This window comes from Mauremys reevesii, linkage group 7 (assembly GCF_016161935.1).
Source record: "Mauremys reevesii isolate NIE-2019 linkage group 7, ASM1616193v1, whole genome shotgun sequence".
Taxonomy (NCBI): Eukaryota; Metazoa; Chordata; order Testudines; family Geoemydidae; genus Mauremys; species Mauremys reevesii.
The window spans coordinates 83,239,600-83,256,251 of NC_052629.1; the positions used below are offsets into that span (position 1 = coordinate 83,239,600).

The window sequence follows — 16,652 nt, forward strand, 5'->3', positions numbered from 1 at the left end:
AGACGCAGCCGAGCGTCGCGTAGCCGCAGCGGATTGTGGCTGGGGTTGGCTTTGGTGTCCTACGGCGGGGGGTCGGGGTCGCCCCGCTGAGGCCGGTGCAGTTGTTCAGGCAGTTGGCAAGGACAGCTCCCTGCCGGAGGCTCACGGGAGATGGGGCGGAGCAAGGCTGCGCTGCTTCCGGCCAGCTCAGCGCCTGCCTTCCGGACTCGGACCCGCTCCCGCTCCTTCGCCGCCGCTGATAGAGTGCGGACGCGGGCTAGCCGCTCCGGCAGGGAGGTTGCCGCCCGCGAGACCTCGCCTCCCTCCGCCAAGGCCGGTGCCTCTGAGGCCTCCACCTCACGGGCCGGTGCCGGCTCTGGCTCTCAGGACGCTCCTGACGTTTCCCCTTCGGAGGCTGAGCGCGTCTCCGAGGCCTGCGCCTCTCAGGGCGGAGCGGGCAATTCCGAGGAGAGCAGCGAGAGCGGGGAGGCAGCCGGCGAGGCGACTTCCGTCGCTAGCACCATGTTGGACCTATTCGGCTCCATCCCCACCCAGATGGTAAGGGGGGTCCCCAGCGCCACAGGGAGCACCGCGGGCTGGGTAATAAAACCAACCGGGCCAGTGTTCCGGCGGCTGCCTTGAGCTGGACGCATCAGCCTCCGTCTCCTGGGGTTGGTGCTGCCTAGTTCGGTTTCCATACCCAGCGCCACACTGTTCTATTGGCCTGTTACTGTGCAAGGGGTCTGTGCTGTAAACAAACAGTACAGATCAGCTATTCTTCGCTACGACATGGTAATTAAGTTGTCAGTGCTTCCGTGTACAGTAAGAATGCTGCCCACACTTTTGTGGCTGAGTTACTGGGGATTTCCTGACTTGAAGTCTTAACTGCTCACTTTTTTGTAGTATTCATCATCTTAGCTTAAAGTGAATGACATCAAGTGCAATGCCAACAACATTCCTCCACAAGAAGTAGCTATTCTAAAATATCTGGAAAGGGGTGAGATATAGTACTTCATTAAACCATTTAAAAGTTCTATAGTGACAACTGCTGCAACATCAGTCTACACCAATGCAAACAGACTACTTCTGTCCAAGATGTTTGTGGCTATGGTATACCTAGCTGCGATGCAAGCATTAAAGCAAGCATGTTTCATCAAAAAAAAAAACAGGAGTACTTGTGGCACCTTAAAGACTAACAAATTTATTTTAGCATGAGCTTTCATGAGCTGCAGCTCACTTCACAATTGTGTTCTTTTGAAATCAGTGGCATTTGACTTTCTAAGTCTTTTTCGTGATGCTCCCTATCTTTCCTTCCCACCCAAGAGTTGGAACCATAGCTTGAAATATTGATTTTTTTTTTTACAGCAACATTTTGTACCTTCAAGTATTCTGGATATTAATGTAGACAGAATACTATTATCTCCAGGATGAGAGTATCTGGAATGCAGAAGACAGGATATGGTACTGGATTCCAAATACACATGTGCTCAATTTCACATATCAGTCACTGTTTGACATTGTTGACATATTTGAGAGTGTGTAATTACTGGTTTTCTTCTGGTGAAGTGGGGTTACAACGCACAAGGAGGAAAATATACCAACATACCAATTAAATTACACACACCAGTCTTGCTATGTTCACTTCTTCACCAATATATGTGTGCACTTATCTACTGCTTATAACATAAGCTTCCTATGCAAGTTAAATTTAATTCAGAATGCGGAAGCATGGTCCTTTGCTCTAAGCAGAGAGCTGGGCATTCTAGTACTGGCTCTGCCATAGGTTGCATGAGACCTTCAGCAAGACAACCTGTTTCCCAGTTTTATAAAACGGGAAATATTGAATCAACACGAGGTGATTCTTTGCAAAGGGCTATAAAAATTCAATAAATTAAACTTATTTTCTGAAATTTTAAATGCAACCTCCTCCTTATTAACTGTGATGTGACTTAGGGATATCTGCACAGAAGCCCAAACTCCTAATGATAGCCCAGAATGCAGTTTCCTGCTTTTTTTGTGTTATCATTGGAGCTGTAGGAGACACTAGGCTGGGCATTAAGATTTTTACAGCATAAAACCAAGATTTCTTTAAAGAATACACAAGAAAACATTGTAGTCTTAAGCATTTGTTTTGTATTCCACATCACTCACTACAAAGTCAGGGCATATGCACAAGCTCTGTCTTTGTGCTACTTGATCGTGACAGAGGCTGCAAGAATTGTTTACTTGTTGGTGTAGATGGTTGGGTAATTATAACCTTTAACTATTTTTTTCCCTCCACAGGACTACAAGGGTCAAAAACTAGCAGAACAGATTTTTCAAGGGATCATTCTTGTTTCTGCAGTAAGTATAATGGAGCCATGGTTAAAGCTGTATTAGACATCCTTTACAAATAAACTGATTATGGTCTGAAATCTTCTTAAACTTTTAAAGCTTGAAGCAAATCAGCCAGACTGTCTTTGAATGAGACTTTGCAGGGTGGGAAGAGTTACACTTTGTCTATGATGTTCAAAATACAATTAGTTAGATTGCAGTGATATTAGCGCAGGGGTTCTCAAACTGGGGGTCGAGACCCCTCAGGAGGTCACGAGCTGTCAACCTCCACCCCAAACCCTGCTTTGCCTCCATCATTTATAATGGTGTTAAATATATACAAAAGTGCTTTTAATTTATAAGGGGGTCGCACTCAGAGACTTGCTCTGTGAAAGGGGTCACCAGTAAAAGTCAGAGCCACTGTATTAGAGGATCGGTTATGGATTTTGGATTCCAGTTTAATTCAATGTCAGATTCCTTAATCCTGAAGAGACAGCATAGTTTAGTGGACTAAGCATAGGGCAAGAAGCCAAGAACTCTCAAGTTCTAATTGTAGCTCTGACTCTGTTCTATGGGGCCTTGGGTAAGTCACTTAACTTGTCTGCCTCACTTTTGATAGAAGTGGAGGAGTGTTTGCAACCTGCTTTATAAATGCTACTGACAAGTCTAAATAGTTAAATATGCAGATACTGGAGGTGTTTTAGTATGATCCCTTCAGTATTCTATAATGCAAAAAAAAAATACATTAAGAGAACATTAAGGATGCAAAGTCAAGCACTCAAATGAAGAGATGCCAACATTAAGGCTTCTTTCACACTCCAGATTTTTCCAGAAGCATTTAACAGCTGTGAGCTTCATACACTACAGGACTCCCATCTGTTAGTTAACTTTATAACCACTGAGAGTATTGTGCTGCAGGCCTGACAGCTGTTACAAGCTATATATTATATAAACCTGCATTGGTTAGAACTGGGGCTGTCAAGCAATTAAAAAATTAACCACGATTAAGTCACAATGTTAAACAGAATACCATTTAACTATTTTGGATGTTTTCTAAATTTCAGTATTGATTTCATTTACAACACAAAGTGTACAATGTTCACTTTCTTTATTATTACAAATATTTGTGCTATAAAAAAAGTATTCAGTTCACCTCATACAATCTCTATCATGAAAGTTGAACTTACAAATGTAGATTTACAAAACACTGCATCAAAGATACAAATGTAAAATTTTAGTGTCTACAAGTCCACTCAGTCTTTCTTCTTGTTCAGTCAGGCACTCAGACAAACATGTTTGTTTACATCTATCAGAGATAATGCTGCCTGCTTCTTGTTTACAATGTCCCCTGAAAGTGAGAACAGGTGTTCACATGGCACTGTTGTAGCTGGTGTTGCAAGATATTTAAGGGCTAGATTCATATGTCCCTTCATGCTTCAACTGCCATTCCAGGGGACATGCATCCATGCTAATAAGGGGTTCTGCTCGAGAACGATCCAAAGCAGTGCAGCCCGATGCATGTTCACTTAATCATCTGAGGCAGATGCTACCAGAAGAAGGCTGATTTTCATTTTTTGTGGTTCGGGTTCTGTAGTTGCCGCATCAGACTGTTGCTCTTAAGATTTCTGAAACATGCTCCACCTTGTCCCTCTCAGGTTTTGGAAGGCACTTCAGATTCCTAAACCTTGGGTCAAGTGCTGTAGCTATCCTTAGAATTTGTACCTTCTTTGTGTTTTGTCAAAACTGCAGTGAAAGTATTCTTAAAACAAACAGCATGTGCTGGGTCATCATCTGAAACTGCTGTAACATGAAATATGATAGAATGCAGGTAAAACAGAGCAGGAGATAACTGTTCTCTCCCAAGGAGTTCAGTCACAAATTTAATTAACACATTATTTTTTAATGTGTGTCATCAGCATGGAAGCATGTCCTCTGGAATGGTACCCAAAGCATGAAGAGGCATACGAATGTTTAGCATGTCTGGCATGTAAATACCTTACAATGCTGGCTACCACTTTCAGGTGACATAGTAAATAAGAAGCCGGCAGCATTATCTCCTGTAAATGTAAACACACTTGTTTGTCTTAGTGACTGGCTGAATGAGAAGTAGGACTGAGTGGACTTGTAGACTCTAAAGCTCTACATTCTTTTATTTTTTAATGCAGTTACGTAACAAAAAAATCTACATTTGTAAGTTGCACTTTCACAATAAAGAGATTGTATGAGGTGAATTGAAAATTATTATTTTACAGTGGAAATATTTGTAATAAAAAAGTTAGCATTGTACACTTGGTATTGTGTTGTAATTGAAATCAATATATTTGAAAATGTAGAAAAGCATCCAAAAATATTTAATAAACAATAGAATACCAATTGAAATGTAACAGTGCAATTAAAACTGCGATTAAATGTGATCAATTTTTTTTAATTGCAATTTTTTTCAGTTAATCGCATGAATTAATTGCGATTAAATCGACAGTCCTAGTTAGAACCCTTACAGCATAGAATTTCTGGGGATCATACAACACACCACATTCACTGACTTCCTGTGTAACCTGCCAGTTTTTCTTTCTGTAAAAGGGGAAGAATTCTGAACTCCCACATGAGTTGTGGCTAAGCCTAAAATTTTTAAAGCACTTTGAGGCCCTCTGAGTACATACTATATTATTTAGAAATTATTCTTAAAGTAAAGGTATAGCCAAAATATCGATTGAAAATATGTAAGTAGCTTGGAGAACTCCAGTTATGGAGTCAGGAATTCATGTTGAGGTTCCAAAAATAACTTCCTGTCTGCTCTACACAGAGGCCATATACCCACTCTCCATATCGTCCCTTCTAGTAAAAGCTACAGAACTTAAATATCCAAAGCAAAACTAGTACATCAGACAAGCCAGCTTAGTGTCCAGTATAAACTGCAGGCTCAAACCTGCACCAATTCATTTTCATTAAACACAGTGGTGTTGTACCTCCCCTACATTTTATTTATCTAGTCTCACATGAAGCCAAGTACACCTTTCTCCATAACTATTAGACACTAAGTCTAAAAGCAGTTCCTTATCCTCTATATTTAAGTAAAATATTTATTCACATCCTGTTCTGCTTATGCCTATTCATTAGAAAAATAGCTCCACATAAAAATTGTACTTCAGACTTTACCATACTGAACAAACATCTAATTTTACTGTTCTATTCATGAAGTTACTTTTAATTCACAAAGGCTATTCATATATAATAACTTAGTCCAACTATCTCAACACTGATCTCAAACTAGAGATACTCATTGGGTGTGTGTCAGACTAAGATTAAGGATTGTGTTGGAATTGTAATTTTCCCAACTCGTTAACATTTAGTGGTTTTGTAATTGATTTTCCCTTTTTATGGGATATTTTTCAGAATTAACTGAAATCATTTTTGGTCTGGGAATGCTCATTAGGTTATTTTATTAAATTTGGTATTGCTTCTTCTAGGTAATTGGTTTTATCTATGGCTACATCGCTGAACAGTTTGGTTGGACTGTCTATATAGTTATGGCTGGGTTTGCTTTATCGTGCCTGGTAAGACAAAATTATTTATTACTAAATTACTACATGATTACTAAAAATACTAATGGAGTTTCCAAAACTAAGTTGCCTGTTCATCATCTGCTGTTTACCTGAAACAGTGCTTAAATACAGGACTACTAGCACTGACTAGATGAGCATAATACAAAACAGATGCACTTGAAACTTTACATTATGCACTTTCATTCTGAACTCTCTGTTCTTCTAGTCCTGTACCTCCTCTTAGCGTAGCCAATGTACCTTGTTTCTTATAGTCCAGTTCTGGTCCTAAGAAACTGATGTAAACAGGGACTCCAGTATAGAAGACTTCTATTGGTGATCTAAGTCACTAAATCAGATGGTCTCTTCAATCCGGTAGACCTTCATCTTAAGTAATATTTTGATAATAATCAGCCCTTGTTCAGCTGATACTGCAAGTCCACATAATGAAGGTTGTGTAGTAGTAACAGTCCTAATTACATGCTAGACAAAGTTGGGGTTAGTGAGTTATATAATTAAACTTTTTCTTCCTTTAAAGCTAACACTCCCTCCATGGCCTATGTACCGCCGCAATCCTCTGAAATGGCTACCTGTCCAAGAGTCGGGAACAGAAGATAAGAAGCCAGCAGAGAGAAAACTGAAAAGGCATACTAAAAGTTGAAGAATATGAACCCTCATGATGTAACACTGGAGAATTTTGCTTCATTAAAGGTTTCTAATGATATTCCCAGTATGAGACACCTTCTTTTCTTAGTACTTTAGAGATTACTTGCTACTGTTAGTATACCAGGATCCAACTCAAGGAACACTATATTTGGGGTTGAGGAAAAACATGCAGATTGCCTCTAGCTAAAATTTTGTTAGGCTGTGCTATGAAAGCAAAATGGGAAGTAAACATTAAGAGTTTAAATTATAAATATCAGAGGGGTAGCCGTGTTAGTCTGGATCTGTAAAAGCAACAAAGAATCCTGTGGCACCTTATAGACTAACAGACGTTTTGCAGCATGAGCTTTCGTGGGTCTTGCATCTGAAGAAGTGGGTATTCACCCACGAAAGCTCATGCTGCAAAACGTCTGTTAGTCTATAAGGTGCCACAGGATTCTTTGTTGCTTAAATTATAAATGAATTTCAGGGTACACTTAGGCAAGTTCTATGTTCTTGTAAGCTCTGCAGTTTAGTATTTCATTTGTAAGTAACACTGCCTGTAAAGTAATCAGTCTAGTTAAGAAAACCGAGGAAATAGCTTGAATTAAAATACTGGTATCAGTAAAACATTTCAGCTGAAGTATCTGTGGTGCATTTAACAAAGGTATTGAGTATAAAATAACCAGCTGATTTAGTTATGTGTATTGCATTTGCAAGTTCATGGCTGCTCAAAATTTTTAAAGTATATTAAGGATGAAAATTTAAGTATACATACAGTGAAACCCCACTATAACACGATGATTGGGGTCCAAAAAATTGGATCGCGCTAAATGCGGGGTCACGGTATAGCGGGGTTTACCGTTTCAAGCCGGTCAGTTTCAAGCCAGTCGATTTCTCTTGGGCAGAAAACTACTTTAATTTGCCAACTACCCATAACAGTAACTGAAAGGGTGCAGCTCCAGCAGCGGGGACTCTCAGTCATGCAGTGAGAGAGGGAAACACTTGGGGAGAGCAGGGGAGACGTGCCAGGGGCAGAGGAAGAGCGAGGAGTAGCTGGGGAGGAGAACGGCTCTTCTCACCAAAAGGGTAAGAGGCAGTGGGGAAGGCACATTCCATTTTTTGTTTTTTTTTCCTTCGGGGGCGCTCCAGCCTCTCTCTCTTGCGCTTTGGCGGCGCTCCGGCCGTTTTTTTGTTTGTTTTGGTTTTTTTGCGCTTCAGTGGTGCTCTGGCGTTTTTTTTTCTTTTCTCTTTTGCGCTTCTGAACTCTGCGCGCCCCCCCCCCCTTTTTTGGGGGGGCGCTTAAGCAGCGCTCTGGCAGTTTTTTTCTTTTTTGCGCTTCTGTGGCACTCCAGCCGCTGCTTTTTTTTTTTTTGGCCTGGTGCGGCCGGAGCCACCTTACAATCACATTATAGCTGAATTCGCGTTATTGCGGGGCACATTATAGCAGGGTTTCCCTGTATTATTACATAGAATTCAGGGACAAGTTTTGATTCCTGTGTAAAGCTGGGGAAAGTAAAGGGAATTAAGTCTTTCTGGTCCTTGTGAGTAAACTGCCTTCCTCCCCTTTATGGAAAATCAGTCCTTTTTAATGTGATTTGGATGTGTATGTATGTACACAAATAAAATATGCCTACATCTAGTATCTGTAATGTGGCAAGAATGACATCATGTGAACTAGGCCTTTAGGAAGACTTTACCTAAGAGAATTTCAGTTGCAGCAAAGCTAACGGAGTTGTGAATAGGGCAGATACAGATAATTAACCATTGTTTGGTGGTAAGGAGAAAGTTTAAAATCATAAAGACGAGTTTTATTCATGAATTCAAGCAATTTAAGTAGTTGGAGTCACATAGAAATGAAGCATAACAATATGAGACAATTCCTAAGATTTTGTTGTTGTTTTTTGTTACTGAAACACAGCAACTTTGCAGGGTTGCTTTATAAGTGATTAAATTCCTTAGCCTGAAAAATTCACTTAGAGTACTTTCTGTTCTAAATGCATCAACTGTGTAATGGTGCAGAGTGGAATGGCTTAGGAGAGGAAATGAATACCAACACAACAGAAACTGGTGGGGCTACTTAGCAAATTTTAATATCCAAATTGGCATTTGGCCAGGGTGCTGCCTCTTCTCTTGTGATCTTTAGTGTGCACTCTTAATGTTCAAATCATCTTTTGTACCAACACTCCAATTTTTGCTTATTAAAAATGATTTTGCTCCTCGTAGCTTGAAGGTTAACTATAAACCAGACATGCCCAGAACAGTGGGACTGAGGGAGATGCAGAAGCTGCAATGGATGTGGAGAACAACTGAGTTGAGCCTCCTACCATTTTGTGAAGCCATCTACTCTAATGCACTTTGTGCTGATGATGGGCACTATTATTCTGCAGCATTTCTCTACATGAGCTATTCTGTAGGATAGAATATCTACTAAGCGTATTAAGGAAACTGGACATTTTGTAGACTTACTGAATATGATTTTATTTTACAAAATTCAGATATCCTTGACTTAATTATCCCTTTAAAAATCAAAGATTTACAAACCTGCAAAACACGTTCTGTCAAACATTAGAACATAACAAAAGTATAAAAAAAACTTCCTGTAAGACAAGTTGACAGATGAAATGGTACATTAAATAGACCAATTTATCTGAATGTACCTAGTCTTTCTTTAATCATTATTCCATTCCTAAAAGGAATTAGTATTTGCATTTGTTCTGGTTGGAGAAAACAAAATTCTAATCTAAACCTTGAACATGAGCTCTAAAGATGCCCAAGGGCTCAGAGTAAGGAGTCCATCTTTTTATTGTATCTTAAACAGTTTAAATTTTAAACCATTTCTAGAAACTGCAGTGAGTTTTTGCAGCTACAGAAATCACATCAGCTCTCCATGCCAAACTGAGCTTTAGGTCTTAACTTCAGTACATTATAATTCTAGTAATCCCACATTACAGGTTTAGCAAATGTTCCCAGTCACGTGGTGGTATAGTAAGAGACAAGTATGACTGAAACAGAAATTAGAAATAAATCTTAGTAGTTTACATACAGAATTTAGTACGTACTTTCTAGAAACAATTTCATACCCATAAAACACTCATTCAGTGAGTGAGACCAAAAGGCAAGTAGTGTAAAGTAAAAATCCAAATTAATACCAATTTTTTCTTCTGTAGAAAAAGTAATAGTCCTTCACATTTTAATACAAAAACATTGCTAGTACTAATGCTGTAACAAAGATGTGCTGCTGTGCACAGGCAAATAAGCATTAAACTCTGTCAAGACCAGTTTACCTCTTTACCCAGATATGAAAAATCCATGGGTAAATATAAGTACCACAAAATTAGTCTATACAGAACATGGAGATAGTTCAGTCTACCAGACAACCTCTAAAACTAGGTCCTTGCTGCTTTTCTCTAACGGGTCGGCAACCTTTTAGCAGTGGTTTGCCAAGTCTTCAAGTATACACTCTAATTTAAGGCTTCGCATGCCGGTAATACATTTTAACGTTTTTTAGAAGGTCTCTCTCTATAAGTCTATAATATATAACTAAACTACTGTTATGTAAAGTAAACAAGGTTTTCAAAATCTTTCAGAAGCTTTATTTAAAATTAAATTAAAATGCAGATCTTATTAGTTTAGTGCAGGCGTCAGCAACTTACAGCACACAAGCCGATTTTGAGTTGGCACGCAGCTGCCTGCCATGGTCCAGGCCCTCAGCCCCCACCCACCCACCGCTCTCCCCTGCGGGGGCAGGAGGCAGAAGCTTGGTCCTGCAGCAGGCAAGCTTCCCCCCTCCCCCACTTCTTCCCCCAGCATGGTGCTTTCCTGCCCCTCCCACTCTCCTTCCCTGCGCCAATCAGCTGACAGCCCTTCCGAGGGGGAGGGGGAAGAACGGCAGCCTGCACGGACCGTAGAGGCAGAGAGTGGTAGGGACGGAGCCTTGGGGAAGGGGGTGGAACAGGGCACATCCCTTCCAGCCCCCTGCCATGAGCCGCTCAGGGCAGGGGGCTGGGAGCACCCCTACGAGCCGAGCACCCCAGCCCTCTGTCCTGACCCCCCCCCACACACCCAGCCCTCTGCCCTGAACCCCCACACACCCAGCCTTCTGCCCTGCACCCCCACAGTCCCCATCCCTCTGCCCTGCACCTCCCCACACACCCCAGCCCTCTGCCTTGATCCCTGAACCCCCCCCCCACACCCCAGCCTTCTGCCCTGAACCCCCACCAGGTCTGGGGTCCTGGCCGCAGGCCCTGCTCAGCCCGCTGCCGGCCTAGGTGAACAGAACCCCAGGCTGGCAGCGAGCTGAGCAGGCTGGCAGCGAGCTGAGCAGGCTGGCGGTATAAGATCAGCATTTTAATTTAACTTTAAATGACACTTCTTAAACATTTTGAAAACCTTATTTACTTTACATACAACAATAGTTTAGTTATATAATGTAGACTTATAGAAAGACCCCCTAAAAACATTAAAAACACGCAAAACCTTAAATTAGAGTGAATAAATAAGACTCGGCACACCACTTCTGAAAGGTTGCCGACCCCTGGTTTAGTGTGATCCTTGCCCAGCCTGCCCCGCTCTGCGGTTTCAGCCACTGGCTCCTGCCAGCTGGGGTCTCAGCCCGCTGCCAGCCTGGGGTTCCTTCACCCAGGCTAGCAGCAGGCGCTGAGTGGGACTGGCGGCAGGACCCCGGCTGGCAAGGGGCCAGCAGCGGGAACCCCAGAGCAGTGGCGGGCTGAGCAGGTCAGCCCGTCCCACGTGCCATCAAAAATCGGCTTGCGTGCCACCTTTGGCACATATGCCGTAGGTTGCCAACTCCTGCTCTAACAGCTGTAAGGGAATAAAGGTCCAGTTAAGTCACCTGGTCAAAACTTAACATTTTCTTCAAGAAACTTCAGATGGCGAGCCTTCACACTGTAATCTGTGTACTTTTCTCTCATGTGCTCCCGTAAGTGCAACTATTAAGTATAAAAGAAATAGCTGTTTTTTAATCAAAGACATGAATGCTGCTACCTGATAGACTTACACTTAGGATACCAAAGCACCTTTAAATTAAAGTGTCACATGAAAAGTTTGACCAATCAAAAGGGGGAGCTGATAACATTTAAACACAATCATAGTGTTGGCTCAAATAAAGAGCATATTCCAAAGTCAAAAGGAATTCCAGAATTAAAAGGTGTGAAATTTAAAACATAACTTGAATTTTTGATTAAACTTGTCTGCCTAATAATTTGTAGCCAAGGTTTGCATGGAAACAGCTAAAGATCTCTTACGATTTAATCTACATTAATTAGGAAGATGAAAAACGGTTACTCACCTTCTCATAACTGTTGTTCTTAGATGTGGTGTTCATGTCCATTCCAATCAGGCGTGTGTGTGCCGCGTGCATGCCGGCCGCAATATTTTTCCCTTAGCAATATCTGTAGGGTCAGCCTGGGCGCCCAATATAGGTCCCTGCTGACCTGCCACTCCTTTAGTTCCTTCTTGCCAGCTACTCTGACAGAGGGGTAGGAGGGTGGGTATTAGAATGGACATGAACACCACATCTCAAAGAACAGTTACGAGAAGGTGAGTAACTTTTTTCTTCGAGTGCTTGTTCATGTCCATTCCAATCAGGTGACTCACAAGCCCAAGTTCAGAAGATGGGGTCAGTGTCTTCCACTGACTGGAGCACTGCTCGTCCAAAGGCTGCATCGGCTCTGGCCTGCTGGGTAATCGCATAGTGCTTTGTGAAAGTGAGTACAGTGGACCATGTTGCTGTTCTGCAGATTTCCTGGGTGGGAACCTGCACCAGGAATGCCACTGAGGAGGCCCGAGCCCTGGTGGAGTGCGCTGTGATTGAAGGAGCAGGCACCTTTGCCAAGTTGTAGCACTCCCGAATGCATGATGTGAGCCATGGCGAGATATGTTGAGAGGAGACAGGAAGACCTTTCATTCTGTCCGCCACTGCAACGAATAAATGGATAGACCTTCAGAACAGTTTTGTTCTCTCGATGTAGAAGGCCAGCGCTCTGTGGACATGCAATGACTGAATCCTTAAGCCCCCTGGAGCTGGAGTGTGGCTTAAGGTAGAATACAGAGAGGAAGATGTCCTGGTTGATGTGAAATTGGGAGACAACCTTTAGGAGAAAAGCTGGGTGAAACCCGAGTTGAACCTTGTCCTTAGGGAATACAGTGTAAGGAGGTTCTGATGTTAGGGCCCTAAGCTCAGACACCCTCCTAGCTGAGGTTATCGCTACCAGAAACCCCACCTTGTATGAGAGAGAGAGAGCAGGGAGCATGTCGCCAAGGGCTCAAATGGTGATCCCATAAGCCTGGAAAGGACCAGATTGAGGTCCCAAGCCGGTATAGCCTGTCGAGACATTAAGGAAACGGCTGACCATCAGATTTGCAAAGACTAAGCTGCCTGGGTGGAAGGTGGAGATGGTGGCCAAGTGAACCCTTATTGATGACATGGACAGACCCTGCTGCTTAAGATGGAGAAGATATTCCAGTATAAGTGGCACCAAGGCGAGTGTCAGGGACGGGAGATGCTCTGACCAGATTGAAAATCTCTTCCACTTGGCAAGGTAGATAGCTCCCGTGAAGGTTTTCTGCTGCCAAGGAGAACTTGTCTGACTTGATCAGAGCAGGAGAGCTCCACTGAGACCAGAGACCTTGTGTTCTGAGACCTCCCAAATGTGTCCCCCCCAGCCCAAGTCTGATACATCTGTCAGTAACGACAGGGATGGCTGAGGGATGGTGAAGGGGACCCCTGTACCTACTACCTTTGGGTCAAGCCATCACAGGAGGGAGTCGAGTACTGGGTAAGGCAGGGTTATAATCCTGTCCAAATTATCCTGGACTGGCCGATAGCCACAACTGAAGATACAAGCCGTCATGTGTCCCAGAAGCGTCTGGAAATTCCTTGCTGTAGTGGTGGGGAACTGCCATATGATGTTGCCTAAGGACCAAAACCTGGCTTCTGGGAGGTATGCCCTGGCTTGTGTTGAGTCCAGCACTGCCCCTATAAACTCTATCCTCTGAACAGGGGACAGCGTTGATTTCCCTTCATTTAGAAGGAGACCCAGTTCATTCTTATGAATGACCTGTGTCTCCACTTGAGACCTGGAGTGGCCCTTGATCAGCCAGTCGTCGAGGTACAGGAACACCTGTACCTGCCGCTTTCACAGGAACGCCGCCACAACTGCCATGCACTTGGTGAACACTTGAGGAGCCACTGACAGGCCAAATGGGAGGACAGTAACTGATAGTGGTGGTGGTTCACCACAAACCTGAGGTATTTTCTGTGGAACTGAAGTATTGCTATGTGAAAAGTATGCGTCCTTCAAGTCAAGGGTGGTATACCAGTCTCCTGGATTCAGTGAGGGGATAGTGGAGGCTAAAGAGATCATGTGGAACTTGAGCTTCTTCACGAACTTGTTGAGTTCTCATAAGTCTAGGATGGTCCTGAGCCCACCCTTGGCTTTCGGTATTAGAAAATACCAGGAGTAGAAACCCTTGCCCCTTTGCTCCTGAGGAACCTCTTCCACTGCCCCTAGAGAGAGGAGTGAGTGCATCTCCTGAATAAGGATTTGCTTGTGAGAGGGGTCCCTGAAGAGGGACAGGGAAGGCGGTTGGAAGGGCACAGAATTGGATGGAGTATCTCCTCTCTACCGTGCAGAGTACCCAGTCGTCTGACGTGATATATGACCATGCAAGGTAGAAAGGGGATAATCGGGACAAAAAGGTAAGTCTGGGTGCCATCCTCGACAACACCCTCAAAAGGCTGGTCTGGGGCTGGGAGGTATGTTGGGCTGGCCAGAGCCCTGGCCGGAGGACGGGTGCTGTCGTCTTCTGCCACTCCTATTTCTCCTCTGAGGAGCGTCCTGCCAGTTCTGTGGTTGGTAGAACTGTGAGGGAGGCTGCGGCCAGAAGTGCCTGCGCTGAGTGGCGGGAGTGGGGAGGCCCAAGGACCTGAGGGTGGCCCTTGAGTCCTTTAGACTGGAGTCTTTTATCCATTTTATCGGAAAATAGGGCCAAACCCTCGAAGGGGAGGTCCTGGATGGTTTGTTGGACTTTGTAGGAGAGACCTGCAACCAGGAACTCCTCCTCATTGCAACCCCTATGGCCATTGTGCAGGAGGCTGCATCTTCCACATCCAATGCGGCCTGTAGGGAAGCTCAGGAAATCAGTTTTTCTTCCTCCACCAGTGGCACGAGAGTCCTGTGGCAGCAACTCAGCAAACTTGGCCATCACACCGCAGGTGTCCAAGTATCTGCTAACGATGACCTGCTGGTTTGATATGCAGAGCTGCAGCCCACCAGTAGGGTGGACCTTCCTCCCCAGAAGGTCTAGTCTTTTAATGTCCCTATTCTTAGGAGAGGGGCCCTGGTAGCACTGGTGCTCACACTGGTTCGCTGCATCAACCACCAGGGAATTGGGGTGTGGGTGGGTATATAGGTGCTCATATCCCTTTTAAGGGACAAAGTCCCATCTCTCATTTCTCTTGGCTGTAGGGGACAGAGATGCCGGGGTCTGCCACAAGGTCTTTGTGGTCTCGGTAACCGTCTTTATTAATGGCAAGGCAATACGAGAGGGTCCAGAGGAGGCAAGGATGTCAACCACTGGGTTGGCATCCTCTACCATCTGCTCTGCCTGGATGCCCAGGTTCTGGGCCACCGGCCGCAGAAGCTGTTGCAGGACCCTGTTGTCCTCCAAGGCCGGGGATGTCCATGTCCCGGCCACGGTTTCGTCTGGGGAGGAGGAAAGTCTTGGCAATGGGCCCTGCTCACTCCCCTCAGCGCCCAGGAGGTCACACAGCTGCCAGGTCCATAGCCTGCAGTGCTAGGGCTGTCGGAATGAGGATCATCGGTGCTGATGCTGGCGGTGCTGAGGTCGCCGATGCCAGTGGTGCCAAGGTCGGAAGAGTTGGTGCCGGCGCTGCCAACGGTGCTTGTGGAGGAATGAAGAACGCCGAAAACACCGATGTGGACCTGGACCTTGACCCTTGGATTTGTCCCTGGCTCTGACGATACACCCAGGGTGTCCAGAAGGGCCACTGAGTCAAGGGTTGCCAGTACAGTGGCCACAGCACCGGATAGGGCTGATGGTCACGGCGGGACCTAGAACTTCTGCTCCTGGTCCTATCGGAATGTTAGAATTCCGCCTCAGACTCCTCAATCACAGAGCAGGACGACCACAGAGGAGCTGGGTCCTGAGGAGCGGTGAGGCTCCCCCAAGTGGGTGGACCATGCCAGGGAGAGGCAAGATGGAGATCAGTACGCCATCATTGCTGGCTTGCCCTTTAATGGGAACAGGGGCTGGGCAGTCACAGGCAACTTGTCTCTACTCTGCGGGGAGGACGGCACCATGAGGCGCATAAGGTCCGAGACACCTCGAATGCCTCTGGCATTGAGGGGAGCTGGAGCTGTGCAACATGTCCATCTGGAGAGCAATGAAGGTTCAGACTCAACTATATCCCAGGGCGGAGGAGCCGAGGTGACGTTGCCCGAATCAGGTCCCCCTGCTGCAGGCTTCTTGGGCTTGGAGGGGGAAGAGCGACCCCTCTCTGGCCTTTTCTTTTTCTGGGGCACCAGGGACTGAGACCAGTGCCTGACAGAACACTGTCTATGGGCAGAGCTGTGGCGCTGCCGTGACTCCTTGGCATCCTTCCTCGGTACCGGCTTGTGCACTGCGCACTGATGATGAGGTGCTGGGCGTGGGTTCTGCTGGGCATAGGTCGGATTGTGGTTTGAGTGCACCTCCATTAGAAGGATCTTGAGTCTTTGATCTCGGTCCTTCAAGGTTCTAGGGCAGAACCCTTTGCAAATTCTGCACTTCTTCTGGTGGCTCTCTCTGAGGCACTGCAGACAGGAACAGTGCGGGTCGCTCTTAGGCATTTACTTTCCACAGTCCTCACAGAGCTTGAACCCTGGGGACCAAGGCATACCCCAGAACTGGGGAAGTGTTGTTGGGGGGAACCCCCAAAAGAAATCTTAAGAGCTACTAGTTAATAGTTCATAGTTCTAACTGACTACTTACATTAGAAGCTATAAACACAAAGCGTGGACACTGCCCAAATGCACTCGTAAAGCAAGAGTAACAGTTTGTTCCAGCTAGTCGTCACCGGCGGTGAGAAGGAACTAAGGGGGTGGTGGGTTAGCAGGGCCCTATATTTGGTGCCATGACGTGCAACTCCAGGGG

General features: G+C 44.9%; 2 protein-coding genes across 3 annotated transcripts in view; one reads left to right on the forward strand and one right to left on the reverse strand.

The window, feature by feature from the left end:
* The first annotated feature begins 7 nt into the window (after positions 1-7).
* SPCS1 (signal peptidase complex subunit 1) lies at positions 8-6,555 on the forward strand. Its single transcript, XM_039482370.1, has 4 exons — positions 8-537; positions 2,263-2,322; positions 5,760-5,846; positions 6,370-6,555. Exons 1-4 carry the CDS (start codon positions 151-153, stop codon positions 6,490-6,492), a joined length of 657 nt encoding a protein of 218 aa, XP_039338304.1. The 5' UTR covers positions 8-150; the 3' UTR covers positions 6,493-6,555.
* Positions 6,556-8,327: 1,772 nt separating this feature from the next.
* The window catches only part of NEK4 (NIMA related kinase 4), a 54,227-nt gene continuing 45,902 nt past the window's right edge, over positions 8,328-16,652 (reverse strand). The window contains exons 16-17 of one of the 2 annotated variants that reach the window (XM_039480720.1): positions 11,329-11,425; positions 8,328-9,478 (exon numbers count right to left, since the gene is read on the reverse strand). In XM_039480720.1, the coding sequence (XP_039336654.1) occupies positions 11,333-11,425 (93 nt within the window). In that variant the 3' untranslated portion in view covers positions 8,328-9,478; positions 11,329-11,332. Of the gene's footprint in view, positions 9,479-10,926; positions 11,426-16,652 lie in introns of those variants that run through there. The other variant, XM_039480719.1, reaches the window with a different exon arrangement.